Source organism: Canis lupus, chromosome 9 (genome assembly GCF_048164855.1).
Source record: "Canis lupus baileyi chromosome 9, mCanLup2.hap1, whole genome shotgun sequence".
NCBI lineage: Eukaryota > Metazoa > Chordata > Mammalia > Carnivora > Canidae > Canis > Canis lupus.
This window is the reverse complement of record NC_132846.1, coordinates 27,720,160-27,739,598: the sequence shown is the minus strand read 5'-3', so window position 1 is coordinate 27,739,598 and position 19,439 is coordinate 27,720,160. Positions and strand designations below refer to the sequence as shown.

The following is a 19,439-nucleotide window of genomic DNA, read 5'->3' as shown; positions in this document are numbered from 1 at the left end:
GTCCTGGAAATTAACTAATTTCTCTAGTTCTTTGAACTAGCTCTTTCAGAGCACCAAAAGTTAGCACAAAGCCTGGCAATTCATCCTGATTTACATTTATAACCCCTATAAAATCTGGAACGAGATTGGGCTGTGAGGGGAATATAAAGGTAGCTCATAAAGCAAAAGAATTATTTGTTCCACCTACAACGACCATATGCATTTCTCAACCATAACAGGACTCTTATTTGATGAAATAATTTCAAAATTGTCCATTTAATACACAATATTCTTAGACTGAAATGATGTCATAGCTACACAGAAATTAGACTCTGAGTAATTTCTGATTGAATGCAAGCAATTAAACTTCCACATTAAATATGGAATAAATATTAAGCATGTTCCCTATTTACCATGTCCTTTTAAAAAGTATGATTTCAGTTAAAAATAAATTGGCACTAGAATAGGTTTCACTTTGGCATGACTGAACTTTCTATCATTTCTCGCTTTTGAAAACAATTTAGTCTGTATTCACTTACACAGCAGCTTTTTATTGTTCATTATCTGTGCCTGGCCAATTTGAAAGCCAGTTTCTTCCAAAGGGAATGCATTGTCAAGAGTGGGGTTTTCTTTATTTCAAACGCAGTTTATATGAATATGATATACAAATAGTTCATATGAAGATGTAAACTTTAAAACTTCTAGAATACCTTCACTGAATTTTGGTGTAAAGAGTCAACAAAATTTATTCTGCAAAATAACTGGGAACCTTTTTATGCAAAAATGAGTATTTTATTTTGGCAGCACTAAAGGAAAAAAAAAACCCACTGTATTTCTACATTGAGGTGAAAACAGTGTTTAAACTTTCTTATCAATCAAATACATTCCAAAAGAAAGTGTGTTTTATGAAGGTTCCAAAGCACAGGCAAATCTTAACACAATAATACAGGAATCTGTAATACTGAAAATGTCTTTTCTGTTAGGGTGTTTAACAAACATAACTTTTGAATTATAAAACCAGTGAAGTAATCCCTTCCTAGTAACCGTGTTGAGTGAAATTGGGCTTTGTTCCATTAATACTCTAATAATTCCATTGTAATACTTTTTACTGCTAAGACACTTTTAAAGTCTGTACTTAAGTTTTGAAAGTCGAAAAGTGTACAAAGTTCCAGATAAAAAGATTAATAGATGCAATTTAAATAAAATTTTTCTTTTACCAATTAACAATGATTACCTTTAGCAGATACAGATTGAACTTTAAAACCCAACTCTCGAAAACTTGTGTTTAAATTTTAATCAGACATCGAAGGAAAAGATTACCATATTTGGACACCTTTTACAATAATTTTTTTTTCCGTATTAAAGCAGAAACCAGTTTCTAAACCCTTTTATTCAATTGTATATTCTGTTTGGACAAATATCAAAAATAGAAGACTGTCACTTTTGCTTTTGTAATTGTGATTTTTCACTGCAGTCTTCTATAACTTTTACAGAGTTCATGGTCCCTAATATCTCCCCACCCTCCATTTTTCCTAGGTGGGGAAATGGCTGCCACAAACTTTTCACTGATAATTAGAGTTTCTGGAAACAAGTACTGTTTGTTACTATTTAAGAGTGACTCAATTTGGGCACTCTGGGTGGACGGTTTACAGGTTTTCTTGTGATGCATACCACAGTCTCCAGCATGAAATATCCTAGGAACCTGAGGAACCAGCACTTTCCAGAACTTTGGAAGACAAGATACAGTTAAATATTGAAGAGTCCAGTCCCAGTTATAATCATCATAAGTACAGAAAGTGTCTGTGCACTCAATCAGCTTCTGATAGGCATCCCGGGTCAAGGCTAGACCCATATTGTGCTCTGTGGATTTCCAAGTTTTCACATCTACCTTGTCGGCAATGCCATGGAAACTTCGAATGGCCGTATAGGTCCCCAGGGAGAGAACATCACACTCAGGACACTCTTCCTGCTTTAACTTCCACATCTTTTTGAAGACATGGTAAAAGTCTGGGGCTAAATAGTGATCCTCCTCTAGGAAAAGAATGAGGCCAGCATAGTCTCGAAGAACTTTGACCCTTTCCCATACAAAATGCAGCTTCCACCACCAGTGGTGTTTGGTTTGGGAGAACTTGGCCTCTCTATAATGGCCAAAGGAGTCGGGATACTCAGCATTGATGCATCCCATCTTCAAAGCTGCATTCTTCTCCAGGTCTCTGGGGCAATCTCTGGGGTCGCTGCCTGGAAACTCGTTGGGGTACAACTGAATGCTGAAAGGAAAGAACACCTGCAGAACCGGACAGAAATCCACCCCAGCGATCAGCTGGTTGATTTCTGTGGACCAGAAGTCATGGCTAAAGATGACGAGGACGTTGTCAATGCCCTGGGCTTTTCGGAGTGAGTCCAGCAGCAGTCTGAGGTAATCGGGCCGGTTATGCACCTGGACCACCAGCACCAGCTCCCGGGGTGCCCAGGAGCCGGCCTTATCTACATTCCTCAGCGTCTGGTCGAAGTTCAGCTGGTACACCAGGGACCTGTACCGCAGCGTCAGGTTGTCCGCCTCGGGCTGCGGGGCCGCCGGGACCAGAGGAGCCGCCGACTCGTTGGAGCCCCGGCGGATGCCCACGGACACCGCAGAATGGTCCCCGCCCCGGCCGCCCGCACCTCGCGCGGGCTCGGCGTCCAGCAGCGGCGGGGCGAGGGCCTCGTTCTTCCTTTGTCGCCCATTGCTGCTCCAGAGGACGAAGCCGCAGGCGGCCACCACGAGCGTCAGGATCAGCACCTTCCGCTTGTAGATGCGGAACCTCATGGTCTCCAGGGCCGGGAGCGCGGGCGGGCGGGCGGGCGGGCGGGCGCGAAAAGGAGCTAGCGGCTTCTGCACAGAAGGGGCGGGCGGGTGGTGGCCGTCGCCTTGGCCTGTAGCAGTCGGTACTGGCCCCCGCGGCTGCCCCAGCTAACTCATCTCGGGTCCCGGGGGTCCTGGGGCCCGAAGGGTCTCAGTTCCCCCGAGCCGCCCAGGCTCCCCACATCCTCGCCTGGCAGCGGCAGCTCGGGCAGCGGCCCCGCCGCTAGGAGCCGCGGCTCGGCGTCGCCTCGGTCCTCTCCATTCAGCACGGGTCCCGGAAGAAGCCCCGCCGCGGCCCCACCGCACCCCCGCGGGGTTACCTGCGCCTCCAGCGGCCCTGCGTCCTCCGCTCTCTCATCCTTACGCGGGCCCAGGCCGCCGGGAGCCAGCGACGCAGCCTCGCCCCACTCCGCCGGCGACCGTTCTGACAACCCGCGACTGGCCCGCCGAGCGCCGCGGCCCTCGGGCCCACACCCCTCCGGCCCGCCCCTGGGGCCGCTGGTTGGAGCTTCCCGGACGCGTCCGGAGACGCCAGGCCGCCGCTGCCTGCTGCCTATTGGGCCGTAGCGCTGTCGCTCACGCCCAGTTCCTACTTCCGCTTCGTCCTCCCTTTCCTGTGAGGCGCGAGCGAAGCGGTGAGGCGGGTGGACGCCGAGTTTCCCGGTAAGCTGGGGCGGGAGGGCCGGGGTCTCCGCGGGAGCCTCCGGTGCTCGGAGTCTGGGGTGGGCCCCACCCGCCGCCTTGGCCTGGTACTGAGGGGACTGGCGTCTCCCCTCGGAAGGGGCTCCTCACGCATGGCGGCCAGTGGGCCGGAGACACTAAGGACACGTCAGCCTTCAGGGCTGCTGACGGGTGACGGCGCTTCGGAGGGGAAAGTGAAACCAGACGAGGCAGCTGCCGAAGAAGGAACTGCGGCGGGCCGCAGCGCTCCCGCCCCCGGGCCGAGCCGGGCCGGGCCGGGCCACGCAGGAGCTAGAACAGGGAGGAAGGGGCTGCGAGGAAGAGTCCACCACGGCGGCCGTCTCCGAGAGAGAAAATTGGGCAACCGCCACCACTCAAGCTCCGAAGGACCCGGGTTGTAGGGGGAGCTGTCTCCTGGGCGCCCCTGTGCTGCTGCTCGTGCGGATTTTTAGTGAATCTAATTCCATTAATGCCCCAAGCATTCCCAAAAGGCGTGCACTCTTATGTTTATGTATTGACTCCTATGTAAAAGGAGTACTTGGTGGGTTTATACATTACTGATTAATGTGTTCTTAAATTTTTAGAGCACTTTATTCAAAATGTTTAACGTTTGTTACTGTAATTTTAAATGTTTCACCAGTTTTCGTCGTGCAGACAACGTCACTGCAGAGATGGTCAATGTTCCCAAAACCCGAAGGACTTTCTGTAAGAAGTGTGGAAAGCATCAGCCTCACAAAGTGACCCAGTATAAGAAGGGCAAGGATTCCCTTTATGCCCAGGGAAAGAGGCGCTATGATCGGAAGCAGAGTGGCTATGGTGGGCAGACAAAGCCAATTTTCCGGAAGAAGGCTAAAACCACAAAGAAGATTGTGCTGAGGCTTGAATGCGTTGAACCTAACTGCAGGTCCAAGAGGATGCTGGCCATTAAGAGATGCAAGCATTTCGAACTGGGAGGAGATAAGAAGAGAAAAGGCCAAGTGATCCAGTTCTAAGCTTTGCGATTTTGAGAGGAAAATGTTGACGCTGTAGAAGAATTACGCATTTGAAAATAAATGCAGTGATACTTTTACTCAAATATGTTGTGTTTTCTTGAAATCCAAATAGAATCACATGCCTAACGTGATTCATAATTAGGGAAATGATAGCAAATTTGTCAATGAACTAAGATTTATCCTCTTCTCAAATTCTTATATTTAGTTCCACAAAATTGGAATTTTGCATTTATATATAAAGAATACAGGAATCCCACCTCCCAACTTTACAGCTAGGTTATGGAGATAAATCACATTAGCAGGGAAAAAAACTATTTTCTTTACTTTTTCTGGTCAATTTCATTTATGTGTTAGATGAATTCGTAATCAGGACTGATGAGCTGCTGGGAAAGGTCTCAAATCAGATTTTGAAAAGAGTAAATGAAGAGGATAAATTAGGCCTGCCTATAGCTGACTGGGGCAGAGTATCCAAGTTGAGGTATAAAAAGCTGACTTGCAAATTACGGGGGGCACTAGCCATATATAGGTATTTAAATTAAAAATGCACTTGCTCAGTTACATTAGCTACATTTAGTGCTCAACAGCCACACATGCTGAGTGGCTACCCCTACTGGACAACACAGATAACCTTTCCATCATAGTTTTTGGGACAGCACCATAGCACCCTTTTAGACTGGTCCTGAATGTAAGGCAGGAATTCAAAACAGTTCTAAAGCAAGAGATTCTGGGGATCCCTGGGTGGCGCAGCGGTTTAGCGCCTGCCTTTGGCCCAGGGCGCGATCCTGGAGACCCGGGATCGAACCCCCACGTCGGGCTCCCGGTGCGTGGAGCCTGCTTCACCCTCTGCCTGTGTCTCTGCCTCTCTCTCTCTCTCACTGTGTGTCTATCATAAACAAATTAAAAAAAATTTTAAAAAAATAATAAAGCAAGAGATTCTGAAGCTATGAAAAAAATGTGAGTCCATGATGGCACAAACTAGATTTTTTAGAAATCATTTTGGGAGATACTCAAATGTTGCAACTTCTTGGTCACAGGTTTGAGAAAGTAAGCAGTAAACCACTGAAAATTGAATGGAAGGCTGAAAATCAAGTGAGCCTTGTAACCCATGGGAGGTAAAACATGAGTATCAAAAAAAGTGACAAAGCGTATGGGTTATGAAAAAAATTCTGCATTTTGTACAAAGATTTTAATTTGGCCAAGATATTTACATGGGATGGCTCATAGATGAATAAGAATGCAAAGGCAAAGGGCAAGGGGTAAGGGTATAACAGCTGGTTGGCACTTTGTCCCAACATAGATATATTTGATTTGTTGATGATGAAAAATGACTTTCTAGGGATGCCTGGGTACCTCGGCGGTTAAGCGTCTGCCTTTGGCTCAGGGCGTGATCCCGGAGTCTGGGGATGGAGTCCCACAAAGGGCTTGCTTGCTGCATGGAACCTGCTTCTCCCTCTGCCTATATGCCTCTGCTTCTGTGTCTCTCTTGAATAAATAAAATCTTAAAATTTAAAAACTCCACTTAAAATAACTTTCTACAAGAACATGTAAAAATTGGATACACGGGCAGCCTGGGTGGCCCAGCGGTTTAGCACCGCCTTCAGTGCAGGGCATGATCCTGCAGACTCAGGATCTAGTCCCACATCAGGCTCCCAGCATGGAGCCTACTCCCTCTGCCTGTGTCTCTGCCTCTCCCTGTGTCTCTCATGAATAAATAAAATCTTTAAAAAAAAATTCGATACAAGTTAAATACGCAGCAAATCAGTTTTTTAAAAGAATTCCTGAAAGACACAACAGAGAGAGGCAGAGACATAGGCAAAGATCTCGAGAAGCAGGCTCTCTGTGGGAAGCCTGATGTGGGACTCAATCACAGGGCTGTGGGATCACAACCTGAGCCAAAGGCAGGTGCTCAACCACTGAGCCAGCCAGGCGCCCTAGAATTCTTAGTTTTAAAGAATAAAAATGAATTAACTTTAGAAGGCAATATAAAACCTGGGCTTAAAATCTCTGATCTGGGTTCACAGTACCTCCTAGGGTAATTTGTGAGGATTAAATCAAATAATGTATGTAAAACACCTGGAACAAGATGTAGTTAAATGGCAGCTCTTTTTATTTAAGCCATGTTTGCTTTATATATGTGATTTTTTAAATGAAAAACTAGAAGTTATATAGAAATCTTTTGCAGGAAGAATTTAATTGACAACAAGCAATGCAAATTTAGTCAGCCAAGAATTACTCCTCTGGATCAAAGAATCTGCTCTAAGAAGAAGAGATGTTTTGGAGATCATATACATAAAGTTTTAATAAAAAAATCTTAACATTTAAAACAGTATTTACTGAGGAATAGTTGTATTTTCAGAAAAAGAATAGGATGCTCCAAATAAATATTTTAGGAGGACAGAGGAAGTAGTAGTTACCTATGCCTTAAAAAATAGTCTTACACAGATTACCTCTAACTCCAAGCCCAAAACAGCAGTGGTTAATGCTAATACCTGAGAGGGGTTTTCTCCAGTAACTCTTAATCTTTCACCTCCTTTGTTCCCAGAAACCAGTTATGAAGCTATTTCAATGATGTAAAAGAGAGGCTGATTTGAAGAGGAGTGGGAATGAACCGAATAGAACAGTTCTACTGGTTCCATTTTCCACAATTTTTTCAAGCAGCTTCGTTTTCCATTCCCTCGCCTTATCTCAAATCCTCATCATAGTTTTGCCGGTGTATCACTACCACTTTTTAAATTAAAAATACAAAAATATTAAGTGACTAAAATAATAAACAGAAAAAAGAACAACCCTTGAATACAGAATGTAGTCAGTAAAATGTAGCAATTTTCTGCTCCTTCTAACCAACCCTAAAATCTTGTTCCCACTCTAAAAGTTAAAAAACTTAGAAATCACAACAAAGATTATGTGAATTACATTATAAAACTTATAAAAGCTGATGTCTGTTTATCCCAAAGCAACTCCAACTTTATGCTTGAATACAGACTTCTATATGTAGAATATACCTGAAAAACACAAAAAATGGTAACCATAGATTCATACCAGAGAAGTTCTCACTAAAATTTAGACTATCTTAGTCTTTCAAGGTATATTTTTTGCATACAGAAACTCAATTTCTTTAATTGAAATTCAAGAATATAACTGATAAGAAAATTCTATGACTGGAGTGGTAGGCATCAACTTCTGTTTAACATTAAAAGATAACCAAAAAAAAAAAAAAAAAAGATAACCCCACAACCCATTCTGGAAATATCAGCACAAGTGCAATAAACTAATAAAAGTTTATCTCACAATAAAATAATATAGGTCTTAATGAAATTAAGGTTTTACAGTCAAATGATTGAAAATGTTAGAGTAACACATTCTTCCCTTCAAGTAAGTATACAAAAGGCTTCCCTTTCTCTAATCTGACACAGTTAAACCATAAATGAATCCCAAACTGATCTGTAACTAGACGGAATTTCTTTTTGTGGTATCACCTATTACTTTAACATATCACAGCAATTTACATAACATGTTAGAGAACAGAAGTAAGAGATAACAGGCGCTTCAGTACCACCCATATTATCTACTAAGACCACAGTGTGAGCAACAGAGTGTAGATTCATGGTAGTAGTTCCCTGAATAAAAGAGTTTAGACAGAATCTTCCACAAACACAGGTTTTTGCAGTATCCAAATCTTGGCAAAGATGCAAAGGAATGATAGGAGAGCCATACGGAATCCTAATGGAAAAAAAAAGTTTAAAAAAATACTGTTTAAATATGTTACTAGATTCAGAAATTCATGTAAAAAATCATGAATTACTGGACACTGAATTGTAACCATGGAAAGATAAGATTACTCCAGTAAGGGGCTCATATATTGTCCTCTCTTCCAAACAGTTAAGAGTGGGAAAAATATACTAAAAATACCATATGATGTTATAAACCTAAAAGGATCTATACTACCACATAAAGTATCTTTTAGCACTGTCACTTAATAGCAAAACCCATGGAATAAAATGAAAAGTCATCTGTCCTTTACATCTATACTGTCTGACCAATATAAAATGATCATTTAAATACATAGTTGTTACACAATTCTCATATCGGTAATGGGAAAATTATGGAGTTCTCCCCGTGAAGAAATATTTATATAAATAAATCCAAATACTCTCTCAGGCATCAACTGTTAAAAGGGACTTTTAAACTGTGAAATAGATTCAAAACATATATTGTTTGGGGTATTTGTTTTACTTTCTGTCTGAGGCTGACCTCACCTCGCTTAATCACTTATCCTCCTACTTAAAACTTCAATGGTGCCCAATGCAATTAAAATCAAGTCAAACTCTTTACCCTCATCTATGAGTCACTATAAGCTGGTCTCTTGAGGTTGCTTGCTCACTGCCCAACTCCTTCCCCCAAACTCACCATGCCCCAAGTCACTTTGTCTGTCTTCCAGAGTCTATTATTCTTTGTTCTCTAGTCCTAGCCTAGGCTGGCATATAATAGGTGTTCAGATCTTTTTTAACAAATAAATAAAACCTACTAATTTAAATTCTCACATATTTTTCTAATAGACCATAACCTTATGTTTGTTACCCGTAGTTGGGACAATTTACCAAGAGCTTGGTAACAGAAATTATTCTCATAGCTTTGGATCTCTACACTTTTTATAACAAGTTGGTCTAAAAACATACAAAGTAAAAGTTAAGGTCGCCTTACAAGAACCTAATATTAGTAGAGGTCAAGTTTAAAAAACAATGTCAATACTACAACGCTAAATCATTCAGCACAAAATATTTTTCTACCTTCCCTACATTTTGATTACCTATTTTTTCCTTCCACCATTGCACTTTTCTATGTTGAATGTCAGTCCTGAGCCAGCCAGGTACCCTGAATCATCACAATTTTTAGAAACTCCTCAGGTGACTCCAAATATGAAATAAAATTTGAGAATCACCGCTTTAAGCTAAGCACTCTTAGATACAAATGAGGAGGGAGGACTGAATTTCAATGACAGTCCATCATGAGCATTATAAAGTTGTATGCAAAATTCTGCATATTTTTCCAGGCCCATAATGCCTGTTTTTTTTTTTTTTTTTTAGACCTTCTCTCCCCACTAAAAAGCCAATCCTATCTTTGAAATATGGTGTTCCTACTATTTTATAGGTACTTGATAATAATTTCATCCACATCTTAGTCTCCTCTATGAAAGAAGCATGAACCAATGAATAACTGGAGTTTGGTGTCTCATGAAACTAAGTGCAGTTCGTGTTCAAAGACAAGAGGAGGAGAACCAATAGATATTAAGTCCTACTATATGCCAAATGCTTTGGCATTACACTAGCTCCATTATCTTCACAACCATGTAAAGTGGGTATTATTGTTCCTGTTTCACAGATGAGAAAACTGAATCAAAGAGGTTATATAACTTGCTAAAGCCACACTAAGGGGTGAAGCCAGGAATGACTCCAAAGACCACACCTGACCTCTATGCCAGATTTGAGTTCTCAAACTTTAAAGTGCATCAATACTATCTGGAAGGACTGATTAAAAAAGATGGCTGGATCTCACCCTCAGAATTTCGGATTCAATAAGTCTGTAGTGGAGTTCAAACCTCGAATCTCTCAAAAGTTCCTAGGTGATTCTGATGTTGTTGGTCAGGGAATTACATTTTGAGAAACAACTGCCATTCATTCGTTCAAATATTAAGTGCCAAGTATATGGCAGGAACAGGGGAATATCATGTTTTAGACCCTGGGGAAACGTACGGTGGAGAACAAGACAAAGCCTATGCACTCATGGATCTTAAATTTTAATGGAGAAAGCTGACAGGAAAACAAATGTTAAAAAATATGTAATGCCAAAAAAAAATATATATATATGTAATGCCACATAACAAATCCTGTGACAAAAAAAGTCAAGCTATGTAAAGGGCTGCCCCAAACTGTAAATAGTCAGAAAAGGCCTTTCTGGGTGCCACTGGAAGAGAACTGAAGTGAGAAAGTGAGCTATGGAACTTTCTGGAAGAAAAGCATTCCAAGGGCAGCCTGGGTGGCTCAGCGGTTTAGTGCCGCCTTGAGCCCAGGGCCTGATCCTGGAGACTCGGCATCGAGTCCCATATTGGGCTCCCTGCATGGAGCCTGCTTCTCCCTTGCCTGTGTCTTTCATGAATATAAAAAAAAAAAAAAAAAAAAAAAAAAAGAAAAGAAAAGAAAAGAAAAGCACTCCAAGCAGAGGTAAGGAACACCAAGAAGGTCACTGGAGCAAGGGTCAATTTGTGCACAGCACTGTAAACTATGTTAAAGACCGTGATTACAAGGATGATGAGGGGCGCCTAGGTGGCTTAGTAGGTTAAGTGTCTGACTTCGGCTCAGGTCACGATCCTAAGGTTCTGGGATCCAGCCCCGCATCCAGCTCCTCGCTCAGCGGGGAGTCTGCTCTCCCTCTCCCTGACACTTCCCCTGCTCATGCTCTTTCTCTGTCAGATAAATAAATAAAATCTTAAAACAAACAAAAACAATAAGGATGATGAAAATACTAGAATGCTAACAAAGATATCACATTTTATGACTATTAAAGTCTTACCTATTATATAATATGGCTCGTGCAGAGGATTCCAGTAAACTTAATGGCGTTTGCAGCATTATAACTGGAAGGACTTTTGGTTGTTCGAAAGTATTTCCAAAAAGATCCAAGTACTCAAGGGATAAATTCTTAAATTCACTAGGCAAAAAAGGAAGCTTATTTCGAGCTGCCGACAAAAAACGCAGGTTTGTCAACTGTCCCATCTTGAAAGGAAATCGAATCAATTCATTATCGTCAAGTTTCAGATCTGTAAGTTCTCGGAGCTGGCAAAACTGCACAGGGAGTGCTTTAATTTTGTTCTTGCTGAGATCCAAACTCCGAAGTGATGTCTGGAGTGTAGATTGACACAAGGCTACACTAAATGACTCCAAGTGATTGTCATTCAGGTTAAGTTCTTGAAGATGGACGAGGTCTCCAATTGTAGCTGGAAGCTTTTTTATATGGTTGTGACTCAAGTCTAATTTCCTAAGGTTTCTTAAGGAAAGCATACGCGTATCAATTCGGATAAGCCCACAATAAGAAGTCTGAAGATGTTCCAGAGAAGGTGGGAAGTTCCTGCTTAGAGGATAGTCCTTTTTGGATGTGATAACCATTTTAGTTTTACATTTTTCAAATTCTGAAGTCTTCACTGGTGCGAAGGTTGAAAGCGGTGCTTCAATATCACAACCTCTGTGAGCCAGTCTCAGAGCTGAAAGGAAACTCTTTAAACTGCTGGAATTGGCCTAGATAAATAAAAATAAGTTGTACAATTATAAATTCCACTTTAGATAATATATGCATGCTAATTCATCCTGTAATGAATTCTATAAAGTTATACATGCAAAATGATGCAATAATTTCTTGGAAATGGCTGTAAAAATAAATTTTTTAGTATTTTACTTTCATTAAATTTCAATATAGATGCAAAAAATGTTGAAAGTTTTTTTAAAAAGATTATATTGAAAGACACACTCTAAATAAAACCATTCGAGGGATCCCTGGGTGGCGCAGCGGTTTGGCGCCTGCCTTTGTTTGGCCCAGGGCGCGATCCTGGAGACCCGGGATCGAATCCCACATCGGGCTCCCGGTGCATGGAGCCTGCTTCTCCCTCTGCCTGTGTCTCTGCCTCTCTCTCTCTCTCTCTGTGACTATCATAAATAAATAAAAATTTAAAAAAAAAAAAATAAATAAATAAATAAATAAATAAAACCATTCGAAGGGAAACCAAAAGAGTATAAAATAAGATGGAAAGTATGAAAAGATTCTACTTAAGACTTGGGTTTAAATGAACTGAGACAGGGCACCTGGGTGGCTCATTTGGTGATGTGTGTAGCTCTTGACCTCAGGGTTGTGAGTTCGAGCCCCACGTTGGGTGAGAAGATTGCTTAAAAACAAAACCTTTAGGGGTGTGTCAGTAGTGAAGTCAGTTAAGCATCTGACTCATGGTTTGGGTCAGGTCATGATCTCAGGGTCGTAAAATCAAGCCCCATGTTGGGCTGTGCACTCAGTGTGGAGTCTGAGATTCTCTTTCTTTCCCCCTGCCCCTCCTGCTCGTGCTCTCTTACTTTCTCTTTAAAATCAACAAATCTTAAAAAAAAAAAAAAAAAAAAAGATGAACTAAGGCAAATCTCCAGTGCCTCTGAGATAGACTGATATGGTGCTGTGCATTGCAAAATACCCAGGGCTGCCATTCACACAAAAACTTGGAATTATGAAAAGCAACAACGCTGTCAAAAGCAGGGCCAAATAGCACTGTAACAAGTGCTAGAAAACATGAAAAGCAAGAGATATGGCTTCCAGCTGGACAGAAAAACCACTAACAAAGTGATATGTGAACTAAATTATCAATAGAAATAACTAATGTTTGCAGTATATTATAGAAGTTTCCTAGAGTTTAGATGTGAAGGACTAGTGAACTTGTAGCAAGTCTGAGAACAGTATGTGATCTCATTTGGTTGGAACGTAGGAGCTTTGTAGAAATGTAAAATACAGTATGGGGATGGTATAGATGAACCTGTTATCAAGTAAGGAGCATGGAACGATCAGGTTGTGGGAAATCTTTGAAGAACTTTAAGCATGAGAATTACATGACAAGGTTAAATATTATTTCAGCAGCAGTATACACAGTGAAGTAGTGTGAGGTAAGTTTGGAGACCTGGGTCAAGTAGGTCTAGTACAGGGTGATGGCTTAAAGATTTCAAAGTGACAAAGACTGAGCTATGAGAATGGAAGGCAGGTATGGTAGAGAAAAGGCAAAGGACTGGAATAAAGCCTTTAATTGGGGGATAGGAAAAAAGATGCCAGAGATAGGAGACAAAGGAGTGGCTAAGAAAAACCAAAGGTAAACCAAAATAGTGCCCTGTCACAGATGCTAGGAAAAGAAAGTTTTATTAAGAAGGGAGTAGTCATCAGTGTCAAATTCTACAGAGCTCAAAAAGGATGAAAAATAATGGCTACGTGTGATGCCTGGGTGGCTTGGTGGTTGAGTATCTGCCTTTGGCTCATGGCGTGATCCCCGAGTCTAGGGATCAAGTTCCACATTGGGCTCCTTGCAGAGAGCCTGCTTCTGTCTCTGCCTCCTCTCTCTCTCTCTGTGTCTCACATGAGTAAATTAAAAAAAAAAAATAATAATGGTAATGTGATTGGCAAATAGGAAGGACATCAGTGATCTCTGAGACAGTGTTTTGAATAAACCACTGAAAACAAAAGTGAAAAGGAGATAATAAGTGGAGGCAATGGATTTGGCCTTGTCTTTTTAGAAATTTGTCTATTCTATTTTCTTACTTGGTAAGACCTCAGCTTGTTTTTAGGTAGAAGGGAATAGAAGGAAGGCTGAGTATCAAGAGAAAATGAAAACCTGCAAGAAAGGAGGTAGAACAAAATGTTTCCATTCACTACAAATACCTTAAATTATCATCAAACTTTCTTATTTACAAAGCACTTTGGGTTGAGGATAATGCAAGGTTGAATGAGATCTTGCTTCTACCCTCTGGGAGTGGGTCGGGAGAAGGGGAGATAGGGCACAGCAAAGTTTTATTTCAGTGGTTTAAGTATTTTCTAAAAAGATAATAATAAATAAAGTACTCCTAAAATGATCCTAATTGTATTTGATCTTTTTTTTACACTAAATTTAGATTTGTAAACTGTGGTTATGCTCACAAAATGCAGACTTGTGCCCCTGGCCTTAGAGTTTCCCTCTAAGAATACCCTAAGACTCCACCTGGAACACAGAAACAAGTCATTTTCCTTCCTCCTCATCCTGCATAGCCTTACCAGGCTCTCTTCACTTTTAGAGCTATGCCAGCATGCCAAAGAAGCTGCTATTGCTTCTTCAAACATACCTGCCAAGTATCCAACTCTAGTCAGCTATGTGGGATATCAGGATGCTTAGACTCTTCTATAAAGAAAATACAGCCAACCAACCTAATCATTAATGTTTTTAATACTGTACCTTACTTAGGGGTGTCTAGGTGGTTCAGTCTGTTAAGCATCTGCCTTAGGTCATGAAGCCAGGGTCCTAGGATTGAGTCTTGTGTTGGGCTCCTCGCTTAGCAAGGAGTCTGCCATTGTCTCTCCCCCAGCTTGTGCTCTTTCAAATAAATAAATAAATAAAATCTTTAAAAAAGACAAAGACCATACCTTACTTAGACAGATATCCACAGGAGGCTCCTTTAACCGAACAGTAGCTTTCCCCTCATCCACAAATTTGGTGAAGAATTGCTCAATGTTTTCCTTTAGCTACTTAAAACCAATGAGAAAAAAAAAAAGGAAAAAAAAAAAGACAAAACCAGGTATTATTATTCAGTAATGTTTATTACTAGATAATATAATTAATAGTTAATAAATATTATTTACAACTAGAATGTGCCAGTTACGTTGCCAGACTTTTACTCCTTAAGTCTGGGTGTTCTGTGGTTTTTAGTTTTAATTTCATTGGGTTTTTTTCTTTTAGCATTTGGGTAGCTACATTTCTTATCTAGCTTATGGTAGATATTACTGTTTTATTAGCCCAGTAACTCTTACCTGTGAATCCTGTTTGGGAAAATGCTCCTTTAGTCCCATTCCAACTATGTGGCCATAATAGGAACTGCCAATAGTAGTTACTTGCTTTCTTAACTTGAGTTCATTACTCTCAAGTCGATACACCTCCCACAAGATTATAAACTCCTTGAAAGCAGAATCTTGTCTCCTTTGTTCACTACTGTATCCATGGAGCCACAATAGTGGCCAATATATAATAGGTGCTCAAAAAATTTTAATGACTGATGTTGCTTCTGCTTTAGACTTCAACTACTGATGAGCACTCACTCTGTACCAGTTACTATGATAGGGGGCTTAAAACAATTGTAGTAAAGAAAACTAACGTGGTATTTACAAAGCTGTCAGTCTGATGAGAGATTATTAAATAATTACAAGCCTAACAAATATTAAGATAAGGGAAGTACAGGTTGCTCTAAGACCTCATATCATAGAGCAAATGGATATCCCTTACCTGGTCAAGGGAAAAGGTGACCTTGAAGGTGAGAACTGAAGGATTAGGAGATATTGGGCAAGTGAAGGTACTGGGGAAAGAGGGAATAGCATACCAAAAAGAAAAAATGTGTGCAAAGCCTTGAAGGCAAGAGAGGTTGGCAGCTGAAAGAAGTTCAGTATGGCTGAAGGATTCGGTGAAAAGAGGCAGGTGAACCTGGACAGGCAAAGACTGAATGGCGAAAGACTTTGTAAACTATGTCAAGAATTTTGGATTTGGGGGTGCCTGCCTTGGTGGCTCAGTGGTCGAGTGTCTGCCTTTGGCTCAGGTCATGATTCCAGGATCCTGGGATCCAATCTCCAAGCCAGACTCCTCGCAGGGAGCCTGCTTCCCCCTCTGCCTAGGTCTCTGCTTCTCTCTGTCTCTCATGAATAAATAAATAAAATCTTAAAAAAATAAAAAAAGAATTTTGGATTTTATTCTACAAACAATATCCACTGAATGACTTGAAGCTGGGAACATAGTTAGATCGATATTTTGATAAATTCCTGTTAACTACAGTGTAAGAATGAACTTTGGGGCAAGGGAGAGGGGATGGAGGCAGGTAGAGATACGAATATCTTTTAAGAGACTAGCCAGGCAAGGGGTAATGGTAATTTAGACTGCAGTTGGGACAGAAGGAGGTATGTAAATCTGAAAGATAATGTAGGAGGTTGAATTAAAAGGATTCAACATTTTAGATGTGGGAATGCAAAAGCCTTAAGGTTTCCGGATAGAAGAGAACACTATTTTTTTTAAAAAAATATTTTATTTATTTATTTGAGAGAGAAAGTGAAAGCATGGGGCGGGGGGAGTGGGGAGCAGAGGGAGAAGGAGAAGCAGACCCTCTGCAGAGCCTGACTCCAAAATTGGATCCCAGGATCCTGGGATCAGGACCTGAGCTTAAGGCAGATGCTCAACTGACTGACTGTGTCACCCAGGTGCCCCAAGAGCAGAGCACTATTTAATGAATTACAGAAGAGGAAGTTTATAGGTGGTAAAGAAAATTAATTTTTAGATTTTCTTGAGTTTGAAATGCTACAACACATCCAAGTGAAGATTTCCAATTTATAAAAGATCCAAGTTGCAAACTAAGGGAGAGGACTAGCCAAAGATACAGACTTGGAAATCACAGTGAGATGGGCACTAGCTGAATCATGGGATGGAAAAGTTGGTTTACGAAAGATCCCTAAAGTACTTCCCATACTAGCACTAATACCTTGTCTTCAAGGCCCAGGGTCAACACCACTTTAATATATTCAACAAATGTTTATGGAGTACCTACTATGTCATCCCAAGCCCTATGGCACCACCTCTTCTATAACAACTTCCTCAAGCCTCTGTAATCAAACTCATTTTGTTTTGAAACTATTCTTCTTCTACCTTTATTATAACATTTATCATAGTCCAACTTGTATTGTAAGCACCGGTTTCTACTTCTATTTCTTCCCAGTGTTGTAAGGATAGTGACTAAACCAAGTTTATTCTCCCACAGTACCTAGCATAGCATCTTGCACACAGTAAACCTTCAACTCACAGTTCACAATAAAATTTTGATTAGAATTACCACCTACAATTATTAATGCAGCTTAAGTTTTAAGGAAGAAATCATTACAGACTTTTAAAATAGACAGTACCTGAGCTGGGCATGAAAGAGGTTTTGGGGAAGACAACGGTGAAGAAAAGACAGACAAAACTCTTGTTGAGTTTGCTTCTGTCATCTTACAGACTTCTTATAAAATGTTGGGTGACTGCTGAAGTTCTTTCAAGTTGAAAGACTGTATGAGTTGATTCCACGAAGAGGGAGAAATTATGCATACTTTCAAATGCCTATATCAATTACAAAGTGTCTCTGAATGAGATGGTAATAGCCCCTTCCCTCAAGTTAAGAGTATTCACTGTGGAGTACACCACCATAAGGGAAATAATCCCAGAAATTGTACAAAATCCAGACAAAACTCAGATGCAAGGGTGGGAGATGAGCTGCCCCCTCAACTTTATTTATAGTAGACACAAGGGTATTCCAGTCATTTCTACAAAATAACAGTGCCTGATGAAATGAGGGGAAAAGGATTTTATAAAACCTGTGCTTTGAAAATTCTATTTCAACTTCCAACACCTTCTAGAGAGCTTACTACTGCTGTGCAGATGAGAAAGAGTCCTAGCCCTAGAAAATCAAGTCTTAGGAAATTAAACATTTAAGAAAAGAGAAAAGAGATGCAGTAACATGAATAAAAACATCAATATGCAACCTGAAGTATTATTGCTTTACTGCTGTACTAATCTGGTCTAGCGACCTTTTGTCTTAAAAACAAAACAAAAAGCTAGCGAAAAAACTGTAGGAGGAAAAAAAATTAAAAAGTCAGAAATAAATTCCTAAAAAATTAATCAACGAATAAAATAATTGATTTAAAAAATGATTTAAAAAAAATTATTGAACGAAAGTGCGATTACTTTACTGGCCCCCTAAACTGGATCGTCGTTTCATTTAAAGTTTCCTTTCACGCAGGCCGAGTTTCCAGACGCCTTAAAAGGGCAGGGTTACTATCTATCAGTAAAAAGAAAGGCTGTCGGTTTAAAGCCAAAGAAACGGGAGAGAAAAATAAACGAGAAGGTGCGCTCTCAAAAGCTTTCCTCTTTCGGGTCCACAGGGGGACGGACGGACGGACGCCCAGGGCTCGGGGCGGTGGTGGGGCTCAGGCACCCCGCAGGCCGGCTCCAGCCTCGGCAACGGGCGGGCGGGCGAGGCCCGGAGGGGAGGAGCCGAAGGCCGACTCCCGCGGGGCCAGTTGGGTCCACGCACCTCATAGCGGGTCCCGCGCTTGTCCTTCAGGGTGGAGATAAACAGGCAGGTGAGGTGCGGGCCGCTCCGCTCGCCCCGAGCCCGGGGCTGACCTCGGGCCGTCTGCTGACAGAGGCTCAACACCGCCCGGACGCCCTTACCCCGGTTCCTCATTCCCAGAGCCGGCAGCTGCCGACTCACTACCTCCACCTCACAGTGTAGCTTCATGTCGCGGGAGCGGCGGCCCGCAGCAGCTCCACCACTGCGCTTTGAAACTTCCCGGTTCCCGCCGCGCCGCGCCGCCGCCAGGGTCCTGGAGCATGCGGGCTGCCCCCGGAGCTGCCTGCCGGCCCGCACGCCAACAGCTCGGGGTTCCTCAGGGCCCCGGCTCTCCAGGGCCGCGCGGGCGACGGCCGCCCCTCTCACTCGCAGGGCCGGGTCCTCACTGTGGCTGCAAGTCGGCGGAGCGCGGAAACCGGCCGCCTGAGGACGCGGCTCGCGTCTCCCGAAACCGGCGACTGGCCGAGGCGCAACGTCCTTTCCCGCGAACGCTTGCGGCGGGGGCGCGGGTGGTTAGAGTTTGGGGGCGGAGTCCTAGTTTCCGCCGCTGACACTCCGCGCGTTCCCGGGCCGGGCCGGGTGGTTGAGTACGCGGAAGGGACGCGGGGTGTCCCGCGGGAGAGGGGAGGTCTCTGCCTACCTGGCTTCGGGACTTGGGGCTTGACGAGTTGCCCAACGCCGGCGCTGACGGGCCGGTGTTCGCTTAGGTTTCGGTGGCTCCCCTCCGGAGGCAACGCCGGTCACGTCAGGACGGAATTTGATAGGACAGTGTTTGCCTTGGCAGTTTCTGTTGAACAAATTCCTACTTTGTAACCGCTGCTAGGTTGGTTGGAGTGAGTGGCTTAACGGCGTCGGACCCTTGGGAAAACCGTCCAGACCCCTTAGGCCCGTCGCACTCCCTATTACATGTACCCACGGAGGACCGGGCCGCAGGTGGGCGAGGGAGGCGCTCTCAGGGTCGGAGTCCTGCCTCCCTAAATTTTGTGCCCTGGGCGCCTCCCTCGCCTCACCCTAGTCCCGGCCTTTTATTAAACATTCATGTCGTTT

The 19,439-nt window shown here is 42.6% G+C and overlaps 3 protein-coding genes across 8 annotated transcripts; 1 reads left to right on the top strand and 2 right to left on the bottom strand.

The window, feature by feature from the left end:
• Nucleotides 1-509: 509 nt before the first annotated feature.
• MGAT2 (alpha-1,6-mannosyl-glycoprotein 2-beta-N-acetylglucosaminyltransferase) lies at nucleotides 510-2,785 on the bottom strand. Its single transcript, XM_072838472.1, has one exon. It carries the CDS (start codon nucleotides 2,783-2,785, stop codon nucleotides 1,445-1,447), a length of 1,341 nt encoding a protein of 446 aa, XP_072694573.1. The 3' UTR covers nucleotides 510-1,444.
• Nucleotides 2,786-4,132: 1,347 nt separating this feature from the next.
• On the bottom strand, nucleotides 4,133-18,881 carry LRR1 (leucine rich repeat protein 1). Of its 6 annotated transcripts, none has more exons than XM_072838479.1 (5): nucleotides 18,354-18,858; nucleotides 17,188-17,380; nucleotides 14,680-14,778; nucleotides 11,062-11,783; nucleotides 4,133-8,214 (listed from the first exon to the last, which is right to left on the bottom strand). In XM_072838479.1, exons 2-5 carry the CDS (start codon nucleotides 17,269-17,271, stop codon nucleotides 7,974-7,976), a joined length of 1,146 nt encoding a protein of 381 aa, XP_072694580.1. In that variant the 5' UTR covers nucleotides 17,272-17,380; nucleotides 18,354-18,858; the 3' UTR covers nucleotides 4,133-7,973. The 6 variants fall into 6 exon arrangements, with proteins under 6 accessions (XP_072694580.1, XP_072694581.1, XP_072694583.1 ...); XM_072838480.1 differs by having other exon boundaries at nucleotides 18,494-18,858; XM_072838482.1 differs by having other exon boundaries at nucleotides 17,188-17,328; nucleotides 18,354-18,490.
• On the top strand, nucleotides 4,174-4,577 carry RPL36AL (ribosomal protein L36a like). Its single transcript, XM_072838486.1, has one exon. The coding sequence runs from the start codon at nucleotides 4,174-4,176 to the stop codon at nucleotides 4,492-4,494; it is 321 nt and encodes a 106-aa protein (XP_072694587.1). The 3' UTR covers nucleotides 4,495-4,577.
• Nucleotides 18,882-19,439: the final 558 nt, after the last annotated feature.

Excerpts from the sequence above, each read along its gene's own strand:
- RPL36AL (XM_072838486.1), top strand. The coding sequence starts at position 4,174 with ATGGTCAATGTTCCCAAAACCCGAAGGACTTTCTGTAAGAAGTGTGGA.
- LRR1 (XM_072838484.1), bottom strand. The coding sequence starts at position 18,560 with ATGAAGCTACACTGTGAGGTGGAGGTAGTGAGTCGGCAGCTGCCGGCT. Across the intron at positions 14,779-18,353 it reads AGCGCGGGACCCGCTATGAG|CTAAAGGAAAACATTGAGCA; the intron begins GTGCGTGGACCC and ends GGTTTTAAGTAG. Across the intron at positions 11,784-14,679 it reads TGGATATCTGTCTAAGTAAG|GCCAATTCCAGCAGTTTAAA; the intron begins GTATGGTCTTTG and ends TTATTTATCTAG.
- MGAT2 (XM_072838472.1), bottom strand. The coding sequence starts at position 2,785 with ATGAGGTTCCGCATCTACAAGCGGAAGGTGCTGATCCTGACGCTCGTG.